The sequence below is a fragment of the Pholis gunnellus genome, assembly GCF_910591455.1.
Source record: "Pholis gunnellus genome assembly, chromosome: 2".
Lineage (NCBI taxonomy): Eukaryota > Metazoa > Chordata > Actinopteri > Perciformes > Pholidae > Pholis > Pholis gunnellus.
Genome location: NC_136536.1, coordinates 15347300 through 15373970, shown reverse-complemented (window position 1 = coordinate 15373970; position 26671 = coordinate 15347300). Strand labels below are relative to the sequence as shown.

Below are 26671 nucleotides of genomic sequence, written 5' to 3'. Positions count from 1 at the left end.
TACATAGTTTGTACAGTATGTCAATAAAAGAAGACGTTTCGTTTGTGTGTGGTTGTTTATGGATATGCCAAATCCTGCAGAGAATCAGCTGGTAACATCAGTCACTACTATCTGCATCATCTGATGAGAACAGGTGCTGCAGGTTACAGCGGCTGCTGTGTCAGTTATCAATTACACTGTTGCATAAGATCCAGTTGGTTCATTATTGTGCATCACAATCAGCCCATTGATGTACTGAAATGCTTTGGCAGTGTTGGGTCCCATCCATTCATGCCAATAAAGCTTTCAGGGATTCGTATTGACATATGCATTTGCAAATTGTTACATGGAGGTCACCCATGGCGTCACAGTGAGCAGCTCCAGAGGCCGGTGTGCCGGTCTCTGTGTCCGTGCGTCAGCGACCGTGCGTTATACGTCATTAAACAAGAAACTGTGAGAAACTGTTAAAATTGCCGATATCATGTAACACACCAACTGGGGGGTTGACGCAACACCTGTAAAATGTTATTGATGCTTTGACAGAGAGATCAACAAAGTGGAAAGTAGTTTGTGGTATTGTCACGATTGGATTGCATTCATTTGAGAAAAACGTTCTCCTGGTATTTTGTCCATCCCATGCATGTGTGGTAGGACAGGGAGGATGCGGTAGCCATAGCTACAGACAACAGCAGTGATGGTGATGGCAACAACAAAATGCATCCCCCTTCCCCCATTTGTTTTTCAGTTGCAGTCACTCAGAGTCTTTTTCTTTCACTTCGTTAACGGATTCCTCCCTGGTTAATTACTCGCCATCTGGAAAGAAGAGCTTGTTTGTGGTCCCGTGAGATCCAAAAGTCCTGTCATACTGCAGGAGTACAAAAACATCTCAATGTGATGTGGCATCTTAAGGTACTAATAGGTTCGTCGGTGGTGCAGGCACCATCCTGTTGTGCTGTGTGTAATGGTTTATATCTTTGCTAATTCCACTAATAACTCCTTGCCACCTTCAGATGGGTTTGGCCTCTGTGCTGAACAAGGTTAGCAATATTTCCCCAGTAGTCAGCTCTGCCTGCACAGAGAGCCAGGAGTCAGAGCGTTCCTATAGGCTACCACCGGACCGTAGTAGTGGCGTGATGGATGTCCACTCTGCCAACTCCTCCCGAGAACGCTGAGTCATTCTACGCATTCCCAGCATTCAGCAGGACGCGGCACCGGCTTCGAGGCTCCAATTATTTATCCGGGGTCAAAGACCACAAACACTCAGCCGCCACTGAGTCCTTTAGCCTGCTTTTTAATGGTCTGTTTGGAGGTTCACAGTGTGTGAGGTTCTTAAATTGACAAGAGTTTCAAAACATGTTATAAATATAGTCATACAAATACACTGAGATTAATCTGCCTATAAAAATGTATTGAAGAGTTTATGTTTATGGTTTACAGACTCATCTCATCTGCTGAATAGAAAACAGAGACATAAATACAGCTTTGAAATTAAGAGCTTGGAGTCTGTTTCATAAATCAATGCCAGCGCAGCTGCTGGCTGTGCATCTTTCTCTTCCCTCCCAAACCTCCTGAGGGAGGAATTTCAGGACATTCCACCCGCTTTGGGTGAATTAAAATGAGAAAGAAAGTTTGGAGAACGCTATCAGGTGGCTTTAATCTCAACTCAACAGGAAAAACACTCATTATGAGACAAAGATACTGCATTTTGTATTGTGGATTCCTACGGAGCTTTAATGTTTTAGACACAATTGCAGTTGGCTTCAGCAGTTGTGTTATTGTTGTAGCTGGATCTTCTCTGAACACTGTTTAAGTATATGCGGCTCCTGCAGCAACAGCAGTCACTCATGCTTATTTCAGTCAACGTGATGCATACTTCAGGCCTGATGGCACAGCCAGAATCTGTTTGTTATGACAGCCAGTTGAAGGCATGTCTTGTTATTTTTAGGCCTGAGCTAAACCTTGTGCATATATTCATAGACAGTTATTACATTTATAACATTTGCTGTGCTTTGCACCCAGATTTGTGACGTCCAGAGCACCCAGATTTGCCTTTTCAGCTCCTTTCAAATTATGCCATCAGAATTCTTTACGCATAGCAGCTTTAAGATGGAAAACGTTTACATTCATTTTCTGTATTATTATGAATTAGATATTTTCAAATCTCCCCGTACGTTTTAGATTTACTGTAGTTATGGTAGTAGGAGTCAAAAGGTATGTCTTCAACACCAAGAGACCACTTTTATACAACGTTCTGCTCTTCACATGTGTCGAATGCAAAAACCAGAGATGACATCTCCATAACATTTTGCCCACACACTGTATCATTAACAGGAAATATATCTCACTCAGTGAAGGCATTGGAGTGGGAATCCTGGAGGAGGACAGGTATGTTGATCCTGAGAGTATATTGTGGAAATAAGCTTCTGTCAAAGAAATATCACAGCTCGAAAGAGCTTGAGCAGATGGCTGCCGTCAGTACGCCTTCAGGGGAGCAGCGTTCCATAACACTCAAGAAGGAAACAGACTGGAAGCTGCAAAAAATCTTTGCTGCAACAAGTCTCTTACGGCCAGCGGTTGATGGGTTTTAAATGGGATGTGGTTTTTTTTAATCACAAGATGAGATGTAACACAGGAGGTCCAACATGTGGCACCAGGTGCGGAACTGAAAACCAAAACTTTAGTGGCAAATAAAAAAAATAAAATGCTTTCAAAGATATGTTTCAAAGGGAGTTTCAAGGCTCAAAGGATTGCCAAAATATTGAAAGTGTGTTTGAGGCAGATAGAAATATTAGTGGTGAGAATTCCTCCTGCTATTGTCACAGTTACTGAGTGTTCAACCTGCATCCAACCTCCCTAAAAATACAGTAAGAATGCCATTTCTTCTTCTTGACATCTTAAACTCCACTGACCTGCCAGGGTCAACCATGACAAACTCCCCCTGTGCAGCCAAACATTGTTCACACTCACACAAATGTAATTAAAATTCTAGCGGCGATCTCAACGTTTCCAAGGACACCAAACATCAGATTTGAGGAAATGTGTTAAAAATGACATCTAAAATATTTTTTAATATAGAGCATAGAGACAAATCAAATAACTTGTGCTCACAATTTCCTCCAGGGCTTGAAAAATAGTTTATTATAAAGTGTATTTGCGTCTGAGCCACACCATCATGGGGTTACTGAGGCCAACTGCCAAGCTTTTGTCTTTAATTAGGGTGTGGTACATTGCTAGTGAGCTATGCTGCCATGATACTAAGTCCAACTATGCAGAATCAATCATTTATCAATAGGCTCCTGTATTTTCCTGTACTGCCTTTTATGCTGCGAGTTGAAGGAACGGAGAAGCTAAAGGTTTAGGGTGGACCAGAGTGAGTCTGTAGAGCTTTGTGTGGGGCTGAGAGTGATTGTGTGTTGCTGCATTACTTCACAGCATGTGCCCTTTCTGCCAGAGTGCCTCTTCCTCCTCTTCCCTGGATTTTGCCTGGCTTTTGCTTAATAATGTTATAATGTTGAGTCATAAGGAGCGAGGGAGAGTCACCTCCCTCGCTCCTGGAGTTGCCGCGCGCTCGTTTCTTGTTCCTTTTTTTGCTTTGAAGATGAAAGGTGAAGCTGATCACATTCATTTGGGCTTTAAAGTTATATCCTTCCTCTCAAATTTATGGGGTGGAGTTATTTTAGCACCGGGTCAGGAGAGTCATGTTGCTCTGAACTTTCTTCCCAAAAATAAAGGCCTCCCTTTCAATTATGTTGATTTTAAAACTGTCAAGATTTTAGAAAAACTAAACTCAGCAGTCCACGCCCCAATTATCCCAGAAGAATGTGAGTAGATACCAAAAATAAAGTCTCAACATGTTTTATATTTTATTTGTACACAACAGGGTTCCGGTCTTGTGAAAAACATCAGCTTTTCATGAACCAAGACAGACTATTTTCAGCTTTTTGTCAATGCATTTTTCACATAATCCAGTGAGTTTTAAACAGTTAATTTAACCTGAGAAATAAAGGAATATTTTATACATGTGTCATTATAAACGTACACAAACTGTATTTCACATTTTATAGAACTATTCTTGTCAGAATTGACAAATATTGTGATCAGTGTCCGGTAAGGTTTTGATAGTAAAACTCCAATAATTGGATAATTTATTTTCAAGCAAACGTCCCAAAAGAGACAATTTCACAAACAGAAGGGAGAAACCTGAATATATGAGTGGAGAAACAGTATTTTGTAAATATGGATGAAGCAGGACTGAGTTGGCTGTTCACATAAAACACATTTATATTTGAGCCTAAGAGATGAGAAACTAAATAGCCCTTCAACAAGATAAACTTTAGGCCTGTATGATTTTCTTTTCTTTCTGTTGATATTTCAAAATTGTACAATATATTCGAAACTTGCCTCACAAATATTCTATTTTAAATCAAAGAAGTACATATAAAACATATAATGTTCTGTTTTGTTTTGTTTTGATGTGTTACTGGAAGATGTATGCTATATTCTTACAAGGAAATATCACAATATTCCCCCATTCAGAACAATCTGAATAATCACTTCTCTGCAATTCATCCATATGTGCCGTCCTATTTATACCCAAAATATGTAGATGTCGAGTAAATGTGATTATTTTGCTAAAATGACAACTGTCATGAATATTGAGCAGGTGAATGGACAGAGAAGTAGATTATACTGCAGCCAAGCTTTGATACTTTTTTGGGGGGGCATTTCGATTGTTACTGACATGAATTTAAGCAGCTCATACACACTGTTCTCTATAAAGGAGCAAGCTTTTCACTACGACCTCTCCAGCGCACAGTCTCTATGGAGAGACACTTTAAGTTCCATTCATACTAATAAAACCCTGTTCTGCTAAAACTGCTGTTTTAGCTGTCGTCAGTCAGTGTGGACACAAGGCACAGAGCAACTACAGTATGCTGTCCAGACACACACACACACACACACACATGCACACCGTTGCATAACGTGATGTGATTGTGGCGGTGGCAGTTATCAGCTGGCTCGTGCTGTCTGCTGAGCTCTGGGTCTGATCTGTCTGACATCGGATCAACACGTCAGAGCTCACGTGTACAGTGAGAGAAGGAGCTTATGTGGATGGAAGGAGAGGTGTGCATGTAATCACACCACAATACAGCACTGAGCGTTAGCGTTCGAATACTAAGCAGCAAGTTGTTCTAGTGAGAAAGTTTTCATGTCAGTAAATGACAGCTACAGTGTAAAGCGGTGCATGAATATTGAAAAACGTGCCAACAGCTGGCGTGGTATTCCCAGAGCTCGCTCCCTCTAAATTGCAGGATTTTTTTTTATGCATCTGTGAAAAAAAAGTCATGTGAACGGGGAACAGATGTTCATCATTAGCGCAGGAGAAACATGGAGCCCCGTGTCCCAACTTGATGACCAGTCGGCAGTATAAACATCTGCCTGAACAGCTGACAGGAACATGTACGAGGCTGTGGGTAGTTACCGTCAGTTAACAAGGTAAACGGTGTTTTCATGCGACGAGGAGATTTACAGGAGAGTCCTTCAACACACAGGGCCCGTGCTGTTACTGGGAGGTTCTTGTGTGGCTGAAAGGCCGAGAATGTTTGTCTTTGAATGAAGTGATGTGCATGAGAACTAACATGTAAATGATTAAGAAAAAATTATAAACCTGTTTTAAAATTCAAAACGCTGACTTAACGCCCGCTCAAGGCCCTCTTTCTCGCTTGTTCTGGAGCTTTTGACCAGATCACACTGTCTTCATCTCAGCAAATGAAGTTTGACATTGAACTGTAAAAGGTTCACACTATCTATAAATCTGAAAACCTTTTTGGGTCTTCTACAGAAATTCTCAGAATTCACAACTACTGATATATTTGTAAGCTCAGAACAAGCAAGTAAGTGGAGAAGAAGGCAAAGTTCGAACTTTTAAAGTTTGATGACTGAGAAAAGAAGAGAGATATGTTTGAGCAAGCAAGCAGACCTTGAGTAGAGATGTTGTCATCTGCGGCTTCCAAGGTCTTAAGATTTCAGATTTGATCAAATATGCAGACAAACTGCATCATTCACTTAGACTGAAGTAAGACATGATTTTACCCTTATTATGACTACGATGAACACTTTCTGAACACAAAGAAAAGAAGGAAAAGTCACCGTTCACTGTTTAAAATATCTTTAATGGTTCAGTTGGTATAGGATTTGGAAGCATTAAGTCAGGACATGGTCAGCAGCCATACAAAACAAAACCAACTAATCAATGTCGACTGAGAGGAAAATAAAATACAAAAGCAACGCAAAAAAGAACAATTAGGCAACGTCAGGTCATCACAGTAAAAAGATACATCGATCCTAGTCAAACTTAACAGCATGCTGAAACGATGATCACACACACACACACACACACACACACACACACACACACACACACACACACACACACACACACACACACACACACACACACACACACACACACACACACACACACACACACACACACACACACACACACACACACACACCTTGAATAAAGGCTGTGGAACAACCTTGATAGTTAAATGTACAGTAAGACGCCTTTTAGAGAGAGAGAGAGAGAGAAAAACAATGCATAGACAAATAAAGAATGTTTAAAAACAAGAGTAAACATAAAAAGACTAAAGTCTTTGTCGTAGGCGGACAGCGTGATAGATCTGTTGGCTGATTACGTCGCAATGATTACGGAGGACATTCAAATAGAAGTTATTGCCAACAACAAATAAATGGATCACACTTTACCCATACAAGAAATGATTTTTTTTTTTTTCTGAAACATTTTAAAAGAGCTAGTAGCTTCCACAAACGTCAAGAATGTACAAACAATGGCCGACGTGCCACGGACGCGCCACTTGAATGAACATTATAAACCACAAGGCAGACATGCTTGGCTTCAAAAAATTACGTTACAATTATTTTTTAAGTTATACAAGCTGACAAACTGTACTTAAAATACATTAAATATTGATCATGTCACTAGAAAAACATGTTGGTTGTTAACAAATATTCATTTGAGTTTTTCCAGTTGAGTCAATTAACACAGAGAAGAAACTTTTCTTTTTTTTTTTAAATCAGCGAAGGAATAAAAACATGGTTACAAAGTTTTCTTTTATCCATTGAATCCAAACATAAAATCTCTGCACTAAATATCAAAATGTATTTTTTGCAAATATCCCATTGATAATAGTGCAAGAGATACAGTACAGTCAGAAATAGCACACAGCTTCCATGTTTAGTCACAGGCAGGTAAAAATGTAGAGTTTGTGTGATTTTAGTGTGAACAGAGCTGCGGCTGACGTTAAACTATCTACTGGTTCTCCATCTTTAATGTGTTCGAGGAAGTCAATTCAGTAAACAATAAATTACAACTACAGCGTCTCGTCTCTTATCAATTTTCTCAATCCATTATGTTAATGTTATCTTACAGATAAAAAAAAAAACAACAAAAAAATTAAAATACAATTGGCACAATCAATTTTCCCAACTATCTGTACAATAAAAAAAAAAAGGTTTGACATGTCACAATAACCCAAAACCAGTGTTTGTTTGGGGAGAATGTGTACACCTGTGTTTCATGTGATTATGTCTGCTAGTGTCGTTAATTCTTGCACCTTCCTCCAGAGAAAAGCATTGCTGCACTCTCAACAGCCTACGGTTCAAAAGAAAGCAGCAGAACAACAAGCGGGGCCTCGTTTAGAAAACGGTGCCGACGATTCGTCGAGAGGACAACGGCGTGCGCTCAAAAATACTCTTCGTCTAACGCAGTTTTCCATTTCCATCATGCTATTAGCCTCGTCATCCGGCTCTGTTGAGCCCCGTAATCAAACATGAATGATTAACGACGGGCCTGTTGCGAGTGTTAAGGCACACACATCACTCAGGGTATCATTCTAGTATTTGTACGCGAACAAAAGGTCAGACTGCAAATACAAAAAGAAAAATTTGGTCTTTAGTCGGTTCAACTGTTTTGTGTTTGTTGTCATTTCTGGTTTGACCATTAAGAGAAAATAAGCGCGCCACAGCAGCAGTGAGCGCCGCCTGATCACTCTAAGTAAGAGAATCAAGTTCGATACCTAAACGACATGTTGAGGCGCTCGATGAGCGTGTCTAGGTTCTACGACTGACTTTCTGCCACAAGAAGGTGAAAAATAAACAGGCCGGAATTTGATTTAAAGTGAAATTAATTGTCTGAGAAGAGATATGAATACATTAGATTCTATTTGACTACTTGGCCTTCGGCATGCAGGTTGAAGAAAGCGTGTCGACGCTTGAAACATCCCGACATCTGCGTGGGAGATGAAGAACCCGTCTATCGCGCCTCTATTTATACACACAAAACGTTTATGAATGAGGCCCCTTGTGTGACAGAATACAAAAGCCTTTAGAACACAACAGCTAAATGAAAAACAATTTCAGCCCCATCAGGGTAAGCAGAAATAATTAAAAAAAAAAAATCTCTCCCCTCACACTCGCTGCTTGACCAGATCTACATTTCTCTTTGCTTCAATTATCTGCTGACTGGTCACTTCCTCCAGTGACCACAGCCGATATAACATGTAACACTGCCTAAAGTCTCAACACAGACAAAATAATACAAAACAAAGCCAACCCACCCACAAAAAAAGAAGAAGAAAAACCTACATTTGATATTCATCCACACAATCTGTGAGTGTTTGCACTGACTGCCTTGTTGCTGAGGCTTCGACCCACAGCGAAGCACTTGAGTGCAGCTCAGGTAATGGTCGCCAGCTTGTATGAGGAGTGGGGGGGGGGGGGGGAGAGCGAGGCAGCCACCTCCTGGTGTCTCTTCCCCTCTTCTCCTGAGCTCATCAGTGTCGTGTTTGTGGAGTTGCTGTGGATCACGTGCGGGAAGAGGGTGGGGGAGATGCAGTGGGGTGGAAAGGGGTGGGGGGGTGGGGGGGGAGAGCCCAGGGTCACTGTCGTCGGTCCTCCGCCTCTGACCGCGAGAACGCCATCACCACGTCCTCGGCACCTGAAAACCAACAGTAGATTGTCAGGTAAGTCCTCCAAACAATAACAATAACGATATTAACCCAACATGGTTCTGCAACATCCTAAAAGGGCATTCATGGAAACGAATGACAATCTAATTTACTGTAACTGTTTAAGGAAACTGTTTGGGAATTAAGTGTTATTGTGTATTTTTATAGAGGCCAAAATCTGATTCATAATACAAACCAAACATCCTGAAAAACCAAATGTGTGAGTTCTTATCAACTGAAGACTTTAATTCTTATTTTTTGATTCAAAGAGGATAAAATTTAAGACATATCGTCACTTTTATACCACTTTATACCAGATGTCTCTGACAGAAAAATGATATCTACTTCCGTGTCTAACAGGAATCTCGATGCTTTACACCGACACTGGGTAGTAGTAGTTTCTGTCCAAGTGAACCAAACACTTCGATTGACAGAAACACACATTCACATGCATCCATAAGGGGCTAAAGCGTGTTGCAAGTAATTGACTGGGATCAGTTCGGTATAGATTTAGAAACATGCAACCACGGGCGCTTTTCTGTCTCACTGTTGTTTGAACCTCAGTAAGTCTTCCACATGTTATGAACTATTAACTCGTGATCGGATCATCCACAGCAGATTTTAGTGCAAAGTGTGAGGTGAGTGAGTGTTTTCTACGGGTCAATGGATCCTGACAGTATCCTGTAAATCCTTGTCAGTTGTGACAATAAACCAGAGAGAGAATACAACAGCGTCAAAATACTTTTGGGTGAAAGCGGGTTCACCTGCTGTGTGGAAAGCCACCGCCAGCCATCGCAGCGCCCTGACCGGGGATACTGCTGACAGCGGCGTCCTGCTCTGCCATGATAACGCTTAGATCTGAGGCTTCTATGTCATTCAATCTCCTATGTTGCTGCAGCTCAGGCAAGATTGTCTGTGAGTAAACAATACTAGATTCCAGCTGATGATATTAAACCTCACTAAGCTCTGGGGGGAAAAAAAAGGATCAACGAGCACACAGAAAAGAGACTGAAGTGATCTACAGCACACAGGGTTGTGCTTCTTCCTTCTCCTTTTGTGCCTCTTTCACTTTCACCAAGTTAACGAAGACAAGCCGATAATTACCGTCTCCTATGGGTGGAGTCTACTAATGCCAGCTACACAATAAGACTTTGTCAGCTGGCGTTTGTTTAACGAGGAATCACTCATTAGTCTGTTGCCAACTGCGATTCATCAAGTCGTTCGGGCCGGCCCACACCTGCTGAGACAGTTTCTCTCTGACAAATGAATGAACATTTTCCAATTCTGTTTGCCTAAGATAACGAGAAAATTACACAACGCTCGTTCACCTCCTCATATATCCTGAGGACTAACTGTTCCTTCATACAGGCAGGATTTTTTGGAAAGGACTTGACACGTTTAAATTTCATCAATGCAGTCTGTAGACTCTCTAAAAAAGAAAGAGAGCGAGCTAAAAAACGCTTCTGTCAGATGAAGTAGGAAAGTATGAAGTCCGTCTTGCACCGTCATGCTCGGCAGCCTGGTGAAATGAATTTGCTTCTGTGTAATGGAAGGAAATTGATTGAGACCACAAATACAGCAACATCTCCAGTCTCCTCAAACCGTTAATTAAAAAGGCGTCTCTTCAAGACAAGAGCGGCGAACGACAACGTGGTGCCACAGCCTACAGTAAGCTACGCTCACGTAAATATCATCAACACAGAGTTCCACACCTTTGCAGAGACTTGAGGATTTCAAACGGCACCTCGTGAACGTCTGCTATAAAAAAATTTAAAAAAACTTCACACCACAGCCCTCAATTGCTTGTTAAGATTTAATTATTGTGGAGATATGAAAGTAGGCCAGGGGCTGTGAGCTTCCACATGTATTTGGCACAAAGGGCGGACCCTCCTCATCAGACAGCACAGACACTCCAAACACAGAATTTTGCGTTTCTCTACGGGGAAGATGATTACCATGTTGCTTTTTCTTTGGGGGGAGGGGAGGGGGTTTATATATCTCAAGTTCCTCTTGAAAGCTCATTGGCCAACCAAATGGGGTTATGGCAAAAAAAAAAGGATGCAGGAGAAGAAGAAACTAGAGACATGAAAAAATGTATCTCATCTGCTTTGAGGCAGCACGTAGCGGTGATGATGCTTCAACAACAGACACTTATGTAATGCCACACAACGGGAAACTCGACCGGAGCGACGCTGCTGCTGAACAGCACTTCTGTTCAAGATGATGCTTTTTGCCGCAAGGACACTCATCGATCACAATGAACGTCAGTCTAAATCATTTTGTGTGAATAAGTCCACCGTTGTGTAACAGGCAGTTCAGAGGAAGGACACGTCGGAACTTGAGCCCAACGACCGAAATACATCCACCGAGCCAAGTGGACGGCCGAGCTATATCGGTTGTACTTTTGACGGGGAGTGATGTGCGGACCCCGCCTTGTGTGTCTCTCTTACACCCCCCCCCCCCCCACCCACACACACACACACACACACACACACACACACACACACACACACACACACACACACACACACACACACACACACACACACACACACACACACACACACACACACACACACACACACACACACACACACACACACACACACACGCCAATTCGATGGAGACGTCAGGTCCCTCAAAGCTGTTGCCTAGCGACAGATAAAAATCAGCCTGCATCAGAGGACGGCAGGCTGCTGCTGCTGCTGCCTATGAGCAAACAGCTCGTTTGTTAGGATCTGTGTCAGTCCGCTCTCCGGCCCCTCCCTCCGCTGTGCACTGATCCCTGTACTCATCCAGCCTGGTGGGGGCGGACAAAGCGGCTCCGGACGGTGGATTACATAAATAACAGCAACAACGGGCATATCATCCCATTTGTCCTCAATAAATACTTTGAGAGCAAGAAAATCCACCTCAAATGCAACAGAGAGGTTAAAGTAGAACTAGTGTTTTTGTTTTCAAATAAAATGTATAAAAAAAAAAGAGTGACTATTGATGACACCATGTCTCAAACTCACATTATGCACCATTATATCCACCACTAGTGCTAAAACAATGATTATATAGGTTGAGCGAGTGAACATTTAAGCAACTGTTACGTCACATATCACACAGAAATGTCTGTCTATCTTTTGGTTTCCTCCGGTTGATCAGAAACAAAACCAGCAATTTGAACAGCGTGGGAGATTTTTTGAAAGGCACTTTTATCATTTAGTTAATAAACACAAATGAAAGAAATAAGAGCGATAAATGAATAATCAGTATTTGCATCCCTAGCCTCGTCCAAAAGCAGCCAGAACCAGAACGCCGTCTATTCACCAGAACTGATACACGAGCAAACAAAAGTCTTTCTTCACACGTCATTGAATCAATGTGTGGTTGATGAAAGGTAGCCCGAAATTAACTCAAAACACACAAAGTCCCAAGGAAACCTCTATGGACACGAAAGCTGTGAAATGAACCCAAAAGGGAGTTTGTTTGAAGTAAAAAGCACTTTGCTGCGTCACTCAAGTCCCTGCTGTCTGAATGAGCAGAGAAGCAGCCACACGGTGACTCCAGTGAGGAAGCGCCGAGGTTTCAGTCTGAGCAGCGACATCATCTGAGGTCACGGTCTGTGCCGGGTCAGCTGAGAGGATAAAGACACGCGACCCCCCCCCCCCCCCCCCCCCCCCCCCCCCCACCATTGAAAACGACTTCAGGCCGGGGCGGGTTGAGAAGCACGACACACAACGAGTGTGTGTGTGGTCCAGCTCAACATTTGACACAACACATTTCAGGAATTATCTGCATCACATAACTGCACATTAACAGCGTATTGTTGAAGTATAAAGTCACGTATCGCTTTCTTTTCAACTCTGCATTAATCTCATTTTACTTTATTACTTCCTGCCACTCGTATAATTATTCTCAGTTCACATAAGTATTGTATGAAATTGTTATCTTGGCAATGTCATCAATTCAATTATGTTTTAACAGATAGGGTAAACCTAATAAAATCTCATTAAGTACATAACATATGCATCCATTGAATGTCATTCACACATATGTGATATTTCAGAGATTTTAACAAGCTTTGACATGAAGTTTAAGGCCCAGAGATGAGAGCGTATTTAAGGAAAACCAGTCTCTGTGTTTCAGTGATTTGAGCCACTTCATAAATCGGAGTCGTCGGCTCTGATTCATGCTGCAGTGACGAACGAGATAAAGTAAGAATCAATACCACTCTGCCCCGGCCCGAGTTACTGACACATGGCTTTGGCTTGAAAAGCTGGCTTTAAAAGATACAGGATTGTAACGTTGTGCATCGATAGGGCTGCAGTGAAAGTTGAAACAAGAGACAGGACGAGACCGACTGCGAGAGATTGTAATATCACACCATGGCTGTGTAATTAGCACTCCAGCTTGCCTCCAGGCCCCCTAATGACACCTGCTCCAAGCTACCGACCCGGCACGTTGCAGCAACACCGAAGCTCGCAGGAAGCCGGAGCTTTCCTGGGACAACCGAGGCTGCTATGACAACCCCATCCTCGTCCATCCTCCCTCAGACATCCTTCTGAGGAGGAGTAAACTTCCCTCGTCAAATCAGACAAGATAACAAGTCGGGAGATTGCCGGCTGTATGTGTGGCTCTGACAAAGTCTTTTGTTTAAAGTGACATGTCGTCAGTCACAAAATAGCCTTGAATAGGAGTTGAAGAGGGAACAATGGCAGCCTGATTGTAAAGACAAAAACGTCTGTTCGCCTCATATCGTGCTCTAAAAACTCTGCAGCACAGATAGTATTCAATTCACACTAAAACATAGCCTCAACAAAACAGGCCTCACTTAACGAGTTCACACTTCATTTTCAAATCACAACAACGGCGTTCAGACGCAGCCCTCCGCTCCTCAGCTACATCACGGTGTTACAGCTGAAGAGGCTGAATGAGGAAGAAGCTCCAGAGCCGTTTGTGCAGAGAATTCCTATTTGGCCTGATTAAAATTGCAAAACAAATGCACGTTTTTGCATGTATGGTAATCAGCCAATTAAAACATGTAAAAATGCTAATTCTGTGACCCAAAGACATAAAAGAAATACGAACGGCAGACCCGGAATAACATTGGACAGCTGCTCAGAGTTTGAGGGAATGATTCAGGGTTTGAACGTTTCAATCAGTCCGATCACATGTGATGGACAGAATAGACGGCAACACCTACAACTTAGTGTTTTCTTATCAGAATATGCCAAAGCTGGCAACGGCAACAATGTAACCCATTTGGCACATTAGCTTTTGTTCCGCTCTCACACCTGCACTTCTATCTAACATTTCCCGAGTACAGCCCGGCCTCGACTGAGAGTAATCAATACCTGAGTGCGTCTCCACAGCGGGATAGTGCCCTCGGCGCCCTCTAAGCATGCCGCCACCCGATCAATGAGGCCGTGTCTGACACGTAACACCGCGGCTCTGTGCCGAGACCCCTCGAGGACGCCGGTATCGAAGCATCCTGCATCAGCATGCCCAAGCTGTCGCTGGATATAGTAGACGAAAAAAATCTCTCTGGTTGGAGCTTAGCTATGACCTTTAATGGTCAGATGGCTCCAATAACAATAACATGGTTTTGCTTTTCCAATTCAACGACATACACACAACTCACATTGTATAAGGAGTAGCTTATGAAATATTCTATAAACCTTTAGAGTAGCTGATTAAACGGTATTATTTGACAAGCTGAAAGAGGTGAGTCATCTACTATTACTCTTCAAAACAGCAAGCTAAGCAGCAATGACTGAACGCCCACCTGCTGACCCACACCGGGGAGAAGCCGTTCAGATGTAGCTTTTGCAACAAGAGCTTCAGCACCAAAGGATACCTGGAGACCCACATCCGGTTCCACAAGAAGCAGAAACCTGAAAACGGTGTGCTTTTTTTTTTATTACTAAACCAATATTACGCTTCAAAAAGCAGTGTGGAGTTAATGTCTACAGCTGAAAAAGACATTTGAACTCAGTCGATATTCTTAGAAATTGTCTTCTTAAATTGGAAAATAGTGCTCAAGCTAACCTGTTCAGAAGTAATACAATGAATTGAAGCTACTTTACCAGACCCGTATGCGGTCTGTGAGCAGATACATCATTGATGCACGATCAGACAAAGACAAACAACCAGACGGTGTCTGCTGGAGCTGCAGCACTACTGCTGCATACAGAGAGGTGAGGGGAAGGTCTACTGTCACGAGAGTGACGCGAGAACAGAGTGAACCGCCGAGAGTCCGACCTGATTTACCTCCACACTCATGTCCAGTATAATTAACACATTGAAATTCAATCAACGCGAGTGTCTTTTCCCCAAAACGCACGATTACCTACTGTATATTTTAAACAGGAATCAAATGAAACCTCACTTTGTAGTAATTCACACTGGGGGGGGGTTTAGTTTGAAAGCTGTGCTTCTGTCAAATAAAATTTTAAGAGGCACAACGACTGCGCAAGTTGCTAGGTAATGAAATGCTTCCTTTCATCTACCCCCCCCCCCCCCCACATTACCAAGTCTAAATGAGATCAAATAGTGGACTTTCCTCTTCACGCTACCTCAAAAGGATCCCGAATGTGCTGATACCTACAAACTGCTGTCCTTTAGCGCTGAATATTTAAAAGTGATTAACGCGCAGCTATCTACACGCCTAATCACAGTACTTTGGAGAAGATGCGCACCACAAATAATTTATTGGCACACTGAGGAGGTGGCAAGCCGCCAAATTACACTAAATGTGTCTATTTTTGCGATGCATAATGCATACTGGGAGCACCTTTCACCAGTCCTGTTCGTCCATAATTAATGAGGCTCTTCTTAGCTGTATTGATAGCACAGAGACACGGAGTGCTTTATCTACTAAAGGGCATGAAGACAGAGGCGGAGGGTACGGAGCACAGACTGACATCTTGTTTGAAGTTGTTTAAATCATACAGAAAACATCCTTCAAAAAGGAATAACTTAAAATCTGTGCTGATGCTGGTGTTGAACTTTTTAAGACCCGCTACCACCCCTCCCATCTGATGCAACGCTTCATGTTCTGCTGCTTGATAAAGCAACCCACACTGCATGCCCATGACGCAATTATACACATTTAAATTATAAAAAGGTGCAGCACATTTCCCCAGAATGACCCTGAATTTAACTAAATGTGACTACGCAATTTTATTACCCTGTCGGTTAAAACAAATATAATAAAAAACAACAGAGGAGGACAAAAAGACAAAGTCACTGCGCCTTTTACTCGCCTCCTTAATACCCTGTAAAATCAAATCCTTCTCCACAGAAAATCACATATTTATCACTTCAAACAACGATGATTGTTTTCCTTGCACGGAAAGGACACGGACAAGGAGACATAACGCTTCATTGTAGGTGAAGTGTTGCAAGCAATTTTCCTGACTTAAAGCTCCCCGAAGGGACTAATAGCAGAAGGGACAAAGCGAGGCCTGGGCCCCCGCAGGTTTACCACAGGAGGACAGCAGGGCTCCTATCTGACAGCCTGGAAAGCAGCTGATAAGTGTACTTACAGAAAATATTTTTTTTAAAACAATTTGCTGCTGCTTTTCCGGGTAACTGCAGTGTCACTCTCCCCACACACACCGTTTTATTTCATCCAGCACCCTCTTGTGGTTTGAAAAATGTAAAAACTGTAGAGATTAACAAAGCTCAACAGCACCCCCTGATGCCCTGAAAAAGCATGACCATCACATGTAAGGTCAGTACAAGACAAGTCTTGCAACAACCATAACGAACAGTGATTTGCTTAATCGCATAAACACGTCGATATATCTCAACTCTGTCTGGGCCATCCGTGAGAGGCAGCGGTGAAAGCAGCGATGCACTCATGCAGAGGGTGAGTCCCTCGGTTCCAGTCAGCCGTACTTGTTTGCTGCGTTAGTAATCTCGCAGTGCTGGTGGGCTGCTGAGTCAGCGTCAGTGCACAGTAAGGGAAACCTGTTAGGCCTGCTGGGGGTTAAAGGACTCAAGAGGAGCGATGTGTGTGCGCGGAGGGATTTCCCCTCGTTTTTGCGGTCTGGAAAAAGTAGCACTTCTGTGACATGTGAAAGTGGCATGCAAAACGCATTCTACCCGTATACCTTCAACAACACTTTAAATGTGTGTGTGTGTGTGTGTGTGTGTGTGTGTGTGTGTGTGTCACAGCCTTACCCTGGTCTATGTTGTGCTGTGGTAGCTGGCTCATCTGACTGTGGACCACACCTGCGTAATTCCGGAGAAAAGCCTCTTCGCTGGGCGTGAGCTGAAGAGGAGTGAACAAAGTGACAAATCAAGTTTTCAAACTGAATTCTTATCTCGAGGGAGAACACACAAATGCTCTTCTCATAATAATATCAATCAACATGATTCTCCCATAGGCGCGTGTTATTTCTGGATCCATGATACTTTATATTTTGAGATAGAATTAGGTATTAGAAATAATTCATTTGTGTTTTTTTGACCGTTTTTTGACCGTTTTTGATATTTGACCGTTCTCTCATTTAGAAAGTGAAAGAGATGTTTTTTAAGAAAATTAGCTGCCGTCAGTCACCGAAAGTAGAGCATCTGATCATGTTGTCTCCTGGTAACAAGTGTGTCAACTCTGTGGTTTTAGCTTTGCAAAACACTTGTTTGTTGCCTGGAAACCAACACCTACTTGTATAAAATGTCCTTATAGCAACAAACCTACGAAAACACTTGGATTCATATATATGGATTCATATTTCCGCCGTTCAAAAAGAGCAACAGAGTGATGTGAGAGGACGAGAGGAGAGTCGTCTCTCTGACTTTTTGGTTTCTTTTCCACACAGGTTTAAAAAAAGTCATTTTTAAATCTTCTTATCTTTTAAAAAGAAAGGTTTAAAGGCCGACAGGTTCACATAACATACTTGCTTCTGTAAGCTTTAGATTTCTCTGCTTCTTTGATCTTCAGAGGTTCTAAATCAGTTCATCTCTGCTCAATTCCTCCACAATGTCATTCAATACCTGAATCATTGTCACTACCTGAGCTGAACATATAACACATATCTGGAGCTGCACAGTTATGTATTCCCTCCAGAAACATAACTGTGGTTTCCAAGCTGCTATACAGAGACCAACAGGGGACTTCGATGGATTGAGAAGGCCACCAATAAAATTAAGAATACAGTCAATTTCTATTTCACTTTTAGCATCGGGCCTCTGCACCAGAAAAGACATGTGCCACACCACTCATAAAAAATCAAAGCATAGACGACTCGAATGGAGGTCTTTATATATTGTGAATCTGTTTTGAAGTCTGTCTGGCTTTGTTTGCTCTAAGAGCCAATCTTTGCGTGTTTCTTTTCAAAGTAAGTGTAAAAGGGTCTTCTAATTTCATCTGACCAATGACAGAAACATAACGGTATGACGGTAATAATGTTTGTTGGTCTTTGTGGTGTGCATGAGCTGGACAAAAAGCAACGCTAGAATTTATTTTTTAAACCTGTAAAATGTGAAAACTGAAACATTAAATGTCACATGGACACAGTTTGTGTTGGTCGAGAGACTGCACTCACATTTGATCCCATCTTCTTTAGCATGAGCAGGACCCGCACTTTCTGTTGGACGTACATGTCTTCAGGAGACTTCCCCGGGGCCTCCTCGCGGTTCATCCCCCCTGCTCCTGTGGCTCTGGACACACAAACAAATCCATGTTACACAAGAACTGCAAAAAAATCTAAGCAACACAAAACACTCACAGTGTTATTAGAAGTTAAAAATACGTAAAGATTGAGGTTGTTTCGGGCCACATTATCTGACAGGCCATAAACCGACAGACATTGTTAGTGGCCTAAAAACGTCTCGTTCAGCTGTACTTAGCTCCGCCCTCTTCTGTGTCTTGTGGTTGCAAAATGCCAAAATGGCGACGGCCAAAATGCAGAGCTCGAGGCTTCATAACTGCTGCACACAAACCAATGCGTGATGTCACTGTGATCACATCGATTTCTTATACGGTCTATGATTCTGACTGCATTTCAATCATATGTTTTTCTGACCTGACTTTTCAGACGTACCGTACTAGGCTGGAACTAGAGGTCTCAGATTTAGGGTAAATGAGCCAGACTGTTGTTGTATTATATAAATGAAGTGCTTATCACATTGTCTAACACCACTGGTGATATAAATCAGAGGCCTCGTCTCAGTGCAGTCACAGTGCAGGCTCGGCACATTCACAGCGTGAATGGCTGTCATTAATATTGCATGGCAGTTTTCACACAGATCTCGCCCCTGCCTGCTCCTTCCATCTCATATTCTCCGTCTAACTAATGACCTATTTTCTCTGTCAGTCTGCAGAGATGCAAAATATAGGCACGGGGGAAGGAAAAAAAAAGGGGGGGCGAAGGCGATAAAAGGAGCTGCCAAAGCTAATGCGGATGACAGAAAAGGGATAGGTTCCGCTGTGATAGCGCACACACACATCAAGGTCAGCTGTTGTCGCATTACATCTCCGTTACGACACACCAACAAGACGAGGCATGCAGCGCGGCGTGACGTGCAGCCTGAATGTACTAATTGAAATAGCTAAAAGACAAAATTACTCACAGAGAAGAAAAATACATTGAAAAGGATGAATCTGGTCTTAAAAATAAAAAAAGGATTTCATGGAGAGAATATCAGTATGCCAGTCAGGATTCGTTCTCCCCTAAGAATCTGTCGTAAAAAGCCAGAGGGAGCCGCACTGACTATGATAGTTCTGGCTATTTATTTTGGCCTCTTATCTATACAAAGGACCACTAATGCATGTTGACAGGCCGTTTGATGTGGGGTTATATTTAATTGAGGAGCTGGCTCGTCGTCCCCACTTCCCAGAGCCCGGAGGGGGGAGAAGGATGAATGGGGCATCGTTGGCCATTGGCTGGCGTTTGGGTGCCACTGTGAGCGTGTGGATTCATCCAGATCAGAGCAGCTGGAGCCCAAGCTTCTGGCTATAGTCCTTAGAATTATAGCAATCTTTGGTGGTTGTTTAGAGCAAGCAAATAACACTTGACTTTGTCTTCGTGTCTGTTTTCAGCCACAGGACACTGAATGAGGGGGAAGATGAGTACATCAGGTGTTCACTTCCACCTGAGAGCCAGGCATCGTTTAAAATCGGAGAGCCGCTGAAGTCTCGAAGCAACATGAAAAGATCTCGCTGGTGTCAGTTGCTCCGTACACCTTCAGGGAGGATATATTGCCGGCGAGGGTGAAAGAGGTGGCAGTGTTTTCATATCAGCAGCAGTGACACGTTTGATCAAGTTTCAAAGCTCCTTTCGCCAGACAAATGGAAGAGCTAAGACTCGAGGCAGAGAGACGACACACGGAATGAAGCTTGATATAAACTCAGGAGCGCCAGTCGGCGTGCATCAGAAGCACACTGGGAATGAACCGGTCACCGTGTGAGACTGGATAGAGAGCAGAGAGTGACTGAAGAGAACAGTACTACTCTAACTGTCAAAGGGTGCCATCTTGTCTTGAGATTTTTTTTAAAAGACGACGACGATGTACCAAACATCCATTGATATTCAGGCATATTTTGAGACGTGACAATTTAACCATTTTCACGTCCGCCGCAGCACAAAAGGCGGATATATATTCCACATTCATCATCTGTAAATAGGCCCTCTGCTTTCATGACTGAGGCATTTCTGATCCTCTGATGTTTGCGTTTGAAGTATAAAAACTGGCCATATTTAGTACCATCTCTGCCCAGGCTGCTGTTTTGAGGGTTGCAATTTGTATATTCAACCAGCCGGAAAAACACAATGTAGCTTATCCCACTTCCACAGCAATATATCTGCTATAAGAAGAACAAAAGTAGTGTGCAAAAATCCCATCCCGGGTAGAAAAATCACAGAAATGTAAATGAGGTTGATCAGTGATCTTCCATTGTCACTTTAAAAAAAGAGGAAAGGGAAAGGAGTCATTCTTTTTTTGGATTTCACCAGTTCTTTCTCAGGCTGGAAGGGGCAGAAACACTCATTTGTAGAGGACTATTTTGGGCAGCTACAGAACTGTGAATCATGACAGTTCTGGTCCTCAGTGAACTGGACGACAACATGCATACAACAGCGATTAACATTGTGCAAAATTTCGTAACGGGTAGTTTCATCCGTGCGATCCTGCTGAGCAAACTAGCTTTCCAACCATGTTTATAATTCCAACAATGCGCCAGATGGTACTCGGCTGCCTGGCATACAATGCCACAGTGCCACAGACTTAACCTCTACATAATGGCTTCCTGGGTATCACTGTTGGATTACAGCATTTTAAAAACACACCGGGTCAAGATAAAGTCCAGCTCAACATGATTTTAAAGCCAAAAATCACATACTGGGTGTTGTCACTGTTGGCGAGTGTATTATGAGTGGCCTGTATCTTTAAATGGGCTATTTGACGATGATCATTTTGCAACTAACTATTTTTGTTATGATCATTCGCTTCATTGTTCAATAGGTAAACAATAGGGAAGAATGACTAGAGCCTAAAGGTGAGGTTCAAATTGCTTGCTTTTTTTGGTAGAACCAACTTTCCAAACATCCAACTTTTTATTACACAGAATCCAGACTGACCAATATGATTGTAAGAGACTTGGATGATTTTCCTGTAATGTCTTTTCCAGCTGTGTTCTGAACTCTCCTGGGAAGACAAACTCTTACAGAGGACAATGTCTGAAGTTGTCGGGTACATCTAGACCACTCCTTGACAGACGGCTAGACCTCAGCTGCTTTTTGTATGAACGCTGTTTGATCTGACACATCCACTGAATTATTTCTATCAAGGCTGCTTTGAAAAATGGCAAAAAAAAAGGAAGAAAAGAAATGACACAGATAGATTTGATCAGGATGCCGTGACAAGTGACACAACTCCGCTAAAAACCTATAAATAGAGTTCTGGAAAGAAACCTTCCTATGTTTAGCCTACTTGGGTCATTCTAGCGTTATTCTGATGTTCACGCTCTTCTGTGTAACAAGACTGAAATCATTTCAAGGACCACAATAGGGATCCTGTCAGAGTCCTTTGTGTGTGCCTGATGTTCGGTTCTCGAGGTGGGCTGGCTCAATACTAATCCCTCGAGGGCTAATATTCCAGACGTAATCAAAGGCTTTCTTTAATGCTGATCTAGGCCTACCCCCCCCCCCCGTGCCCGTGTTGGGTTCTTGTCAGTGTTGTCATGTTGGGTGGAGACATCGAGCCCCTCTAGGCAGCCCAGCTACCACTGAGCAGGGAAATCTCAAAGAAAAAAGCAACACGAGGGCCATCAAATCTGAACACGTGGTAGTTAGTTAGTTATATTAATATGGAAATCAATATATTGTTGTGTGATGCTGAGGCGCAGCTTAATCTTTGTACCCATGTTAACCAGTTAATGCTTTCTAGCAGGTCAGCCTTGTGTCAGTGTATGGAGTTTTCAGCGTTAACTTCAAGTACGGCAACATTTCACACAGCTACTGCACATGACTGAGAATTACACACTTAGTAATGCCGCTTAAAAAAAATAGAGCGACGCCTATCCACTGCATGGCCTCTGCATTCCAGATTTCTTATGTACACTCGTGTATCAGTGTCCATTAGTGTCTCTGCGAAACAAAAAACATGAAGAGGACCTTCAACACTGTGGCCGGGCCACACAGTGGAGTGGGCATCTGCTGACGGAGATTACAGTGTGCAATGTGATCGGCCCTCAGATTTACTGAGGGTCATGAAGGGCAGAGGCTGCCAAAGTGCACCGGCCCAGTCACACATGGCAGGTTTGTTATTGGCTCTAGAATCAGCTGTGCACATAACACACAACGTCTGAAAGCTTGAGAAATCAAATTCCCCCCCACGAACAAAAAAAACAAGAAACAAACTTCTAAGTTGACTGACAAACCAAGTTTAGCTTTACACAAATGCCGCTAAAAGCCTGAACTCTGGAAGACCCCCGAGAGGTCAACAGCCTCCAGCCAAAACCGCAAAATAACTAAGAATGCAATCATGAGCTGCGCCAACATCCCAAACAAACGTGTGAGAAACTTCAGTACGCTAGAAGTCTGGTGTGGCTGCCAGCTGAGCTGCCAACAACCTGGCCTGGTTCTGAAGAACAGCTGTGTCCCTGCAGGTACAGGTACACACACACACACACACACACACACACACACACACACACACACACACACACACACACACACACACACACACACACACACACACACACACACACACACACACACACACACACACACACACACACACACACACACACACACACACCTATTGTTGGCTTACCATGTCACGAAACCAATTAAAACTAGTGGTCTACTGAAATTAGGACAGAACAATATTCTTTTTCAACTCCATAATTCAGCAAAATAAAACAATTAGCTCGTTTATCTTGTGACTTTAAGAAATCGTGTCACGACGCCATATAACAGTATAGAAAAAATTGCGAATTTACAATTCACAATGATGTAAAACAGTAAATGGAAGAAAATACTCACATTTTAGATGTTGGAGCCACTAAATGGCTATTTTTCTTGATTAATTAATATGATCGATAGACTATCAAAAGGTGTTGACAATTTATTTCTGTCAATCGACTAAATGTTTCAGCACAACAAAAAAAGAAATCCTACGACAATTTTCATAGTGATGCAAGTCCCATCAACCAGTCTCTACCCATCCAAACCCGCAGGAGACACAACGAAACCCTTAGAGCAGCGGGACACCCAGCAGAGTGTCTCCCTTTGGGTCGGGTCTGGAAACGGCAGGAGCCAGACGGGGGGACATTGCAGACCAGAAAAGCTCTGGCTTGGACTTGCTGGATATCTGCATGCTGTCTTTTGTGTGAAGCCATCTCCTCACATATGTACAGTGCCCACAACAATGGCTACAGTATTTTGGGACAATGGTGATGAACTGGATTGTGTAAACATGATTGATAAGTAGGTCATGTCTTGTTGTCACCACGTGAGGCATGAACTCAAACAATCCCGCTCAACTGTACAGGCTTAGTTCATAGCTGGGTTTCTGGGTGTGCTTAACTGTCCTTTGACTATTTCTGTGCCACATTATGTAGATACTAGGCCCTATTACAGCAGGCAGGACATTTGACATATTTATACCGTAAGCCACTAGAAAACTTTTCCTACCCAGTAAAAAATAAATATTGTCCCCATTATTTAGCTTCTACTAATGACAGTTTTTAAGCAAAACCTGGCAACCTGATCTTGCAAATGTTTCCACAATACCAATTTTGATACAACTGAGTTTTCCCCCGCCCATGGATGCGATATACCATAATTAAATCTCGTCTATGATCTCAGAACATCTTAGCTCACTCCTCAGGGTCCCTCAAGGGAATTGAAACAGAAGCTGCTGCCTTAAGCTGGTCCCTCGGGGGTGCGGCTGCAAGATTTCAAACGTGCCAACGCAGGGAATGAAATTCTTAAAAGTTATACGATGTATGTGATGGAACAATACAATTCCTTGCAAATGTGCAGGATGCACAAAAGACAAAGAACTGTGAGCAGAAAAGATGGCTATGCACTCTATAGTTTGTGTCTTTAAAAAACGTTTGGTGGTCATCCGGAGGCCTCCGTCATCTGGAATGGGTGCGTAAGCCACGAATGGATCCAAGCGGCTCCGGTATCGCCGTGTCAGGCCACAACAGGCCACTTTGGGGGCAGAGTAAATGCTGACAGCCTGACAAGTGTGTGTGTGCCAAGCACAGAGCAAGAGGTTGTGAAATGAACCAGCCCTCACTCCCAAACTCCGCTCACGGGCAGCTGATGAGGTCCCGTGAGGACTCCGTGAGGAGGCGAGGGACGCAAGGCCATGGGGTCCTAATCGCGCTCCAAATATCCATCCAGTGAGGGGAATGTGCAAACTAAGGCGGGCATGGCCTACTGTGGTCCGTGACCAACTCTGCTAGTTGCCAGGAGGATTCAGAACGCTCGCCCGTGGCCAAACCCTGAAACCCACTGACTGCAGCACTCATCAATGCCCCCGCTGCCGGCAGGGCGCCAGCTTCACCACTCAAAGGGTTGTCAGCTCTCTGACATGTGTGTGTGGGGGGGGGAGCAGACACTGTAAAAGGCAGCGTGGCACAATGCATCCAAAAATAGAAAACCCAATGTAGGAGTTGTGTGAAAAGAAAACTTGAACATGAAAAAACAAAATGTAAAGAAAGTAGCTTCTGTGTCTGGGCAGCATTGGATGTTCTCTATGCCTAATCATTACCATGGCTGACTGGTAGGTGTTTGGTGAGTGGGACAAATGGGTCTGCAGTTTGTCTTTAACACTTCATGTAGGCGTGCATTGTGTACACGAAGTCTGCTGAATCCCTGTTGTGATGTCCTCGTTTAAGATGCGTTAACATCAGAACGTTGGTGACGTTGCAAGTGGACCAAACTGATACAACCTAACGGCAACGTTTGTCTGCACAACGTTGCACACACGTTAGCTGAGATTGTTCCGACTTTTTGATCATGTTAGTTTTCTTCTTCTTTAACCTCTGACTGAAATAGAACAACAAATAAACGTGTGGACGCCGACATTGAAAGAAGAGCCGGTTGGTTTTCTCAGAGATGGACACACATCATGAAGGATCTTGTTATCATGTTGCGGGACACACACTGTTCAAACTGTAGCAGCGCTCTTGCTAGCAAGCAGCGAGCCTTCAGCGCATTTTCGACATGAATCTTCATCAATATCCGTCGTGGTAAAACATACATGGACGGTACACTCAATTACTTTAAAAGTCACGTTCATTTTGCCCTGACGGTGATTTAATTTAGTCTCCGCCAAACCCCGGGGATACATTTCCCAAAAGCAGCCGATGCTAACCAGCCGAGCTAGCTCGCTAGCATGCCCGAGACAAAAGCCTGAATGAAGTTCCTATGGGTGCAAACACCATCCAGGTACCGCTGCTCTCTGCCAGAAGTGTAGACGCCGGGAATCAAACGCACGTATCGATTCAAAAGCCCCTGACAATGTGCGCCTCGTCGAGACAACGGAGCATATGCGCTTACCCCTCCTGGTCCAGCTTTTCTTTCTTCTATGCTCTGTTTGAATGGTGTGTTGTTGTAGGAGGGCGTCCTGTTCCGGGGTCACATCCCTCCAGTCGGCAGAAGCTTCGGAGAACTACTGACTCAACGCAGCGAGAGTCCTGCTGGATGTTCAGTACCGCTACCGGCCACAGGGGGCGCCCCCGGCACAGACGAGAATACATCACTACATGTAGGATCTATTGCTGAAAGTAACAATGCATCGTTTAAAATCTTACATAGGGTAAAGTAAAAGTACTCACTACGCAGAATGGCCCTTTTCAGAATAATGTATTTCATATCACTGGATTATAATTAGGAATGCATTAACGTGTAAGCATCACTAATGTAGTAAAGTTAAGGTGGGGCTAATTCAAACTTCCTTTTGTCTGCTTTATCCATAATAATACATCGTGATCTATTAGTAGATGTTGGTATTGTATTAATAATCTGAATCTGCAAAGTAACTAGATATCAAATAAATGTAGTGAAGTAAAAAGTACAATATTGCTTCTAAATTACAGTGAAGTAGTAGTATAAAGTAATTAAAATGGAATTACCCAAGTAAAGTACAAGTACTTTACAGTAGAGTACTCCACCACTGCTAAACACAAGTCTGAAAACAAAAAC

The 26671-nt window shown here is 43.0% G+C and overlaps 1 protein-coding gene across 1 annotated transcript; it reads right to left on the bottom strand.

Annotated features, from left to right (window-relative positions):
* Nucleotides 1-6131: 6131 nt before the first annotated feature.
* On the bottom strand, nucleotides 6132-26139 carry ctnnbip1 (catenin, beta interacting protein 1). Its single transcript, XM_079181493.1, has 4 exons — nucleotides 26027-26139; nucleotides 18554-18668; nucleotides 17190-17280; nucleotides 6132-9001 (listed from the first exon to the last, which is right to left on the bottom strand). Exons 2-4 carry the CDS (start codon nucleotides 18647-18649, stop codon nucleotides 8943-8945), a joined length of 246 nt encoding a protein of 81 aa, XP_079037619.1. The 5' UTR covers nucleotides 18650-18668; nucleotides 26027-26139; the 3' UTR covers nucleotides 6132-8942.
* Between the last annotated feature and the right edge of the window lie 532 nt (nucleotides 26140-26671).

Bases quoted from the DNA above. Each gene is read 5' to 3' on its own strand.
- ctnnbip1 (XM_079181493.1), bottom strand. From the start codon at position 18,649: ATGAACCGCGAGGAGGCCCCGGGGAAGTCTCCTGAAGACATGTACGTC. The intron at 17,281-18,553 runs GTGAGTGCAGTC...ACTCCTCTTCAG, and splicing joins TAAAGAAGATGGGATCAAAT to CTCACGCCCAGCGAAGAGGC. The intron at 9,002-17,189 runs GTAAGGCTGTGA...GTTGGTTTTCAG, and splicing joins ACAGCACAACATAGACCAGG to GTGCCGAGGACGTGGTGATG.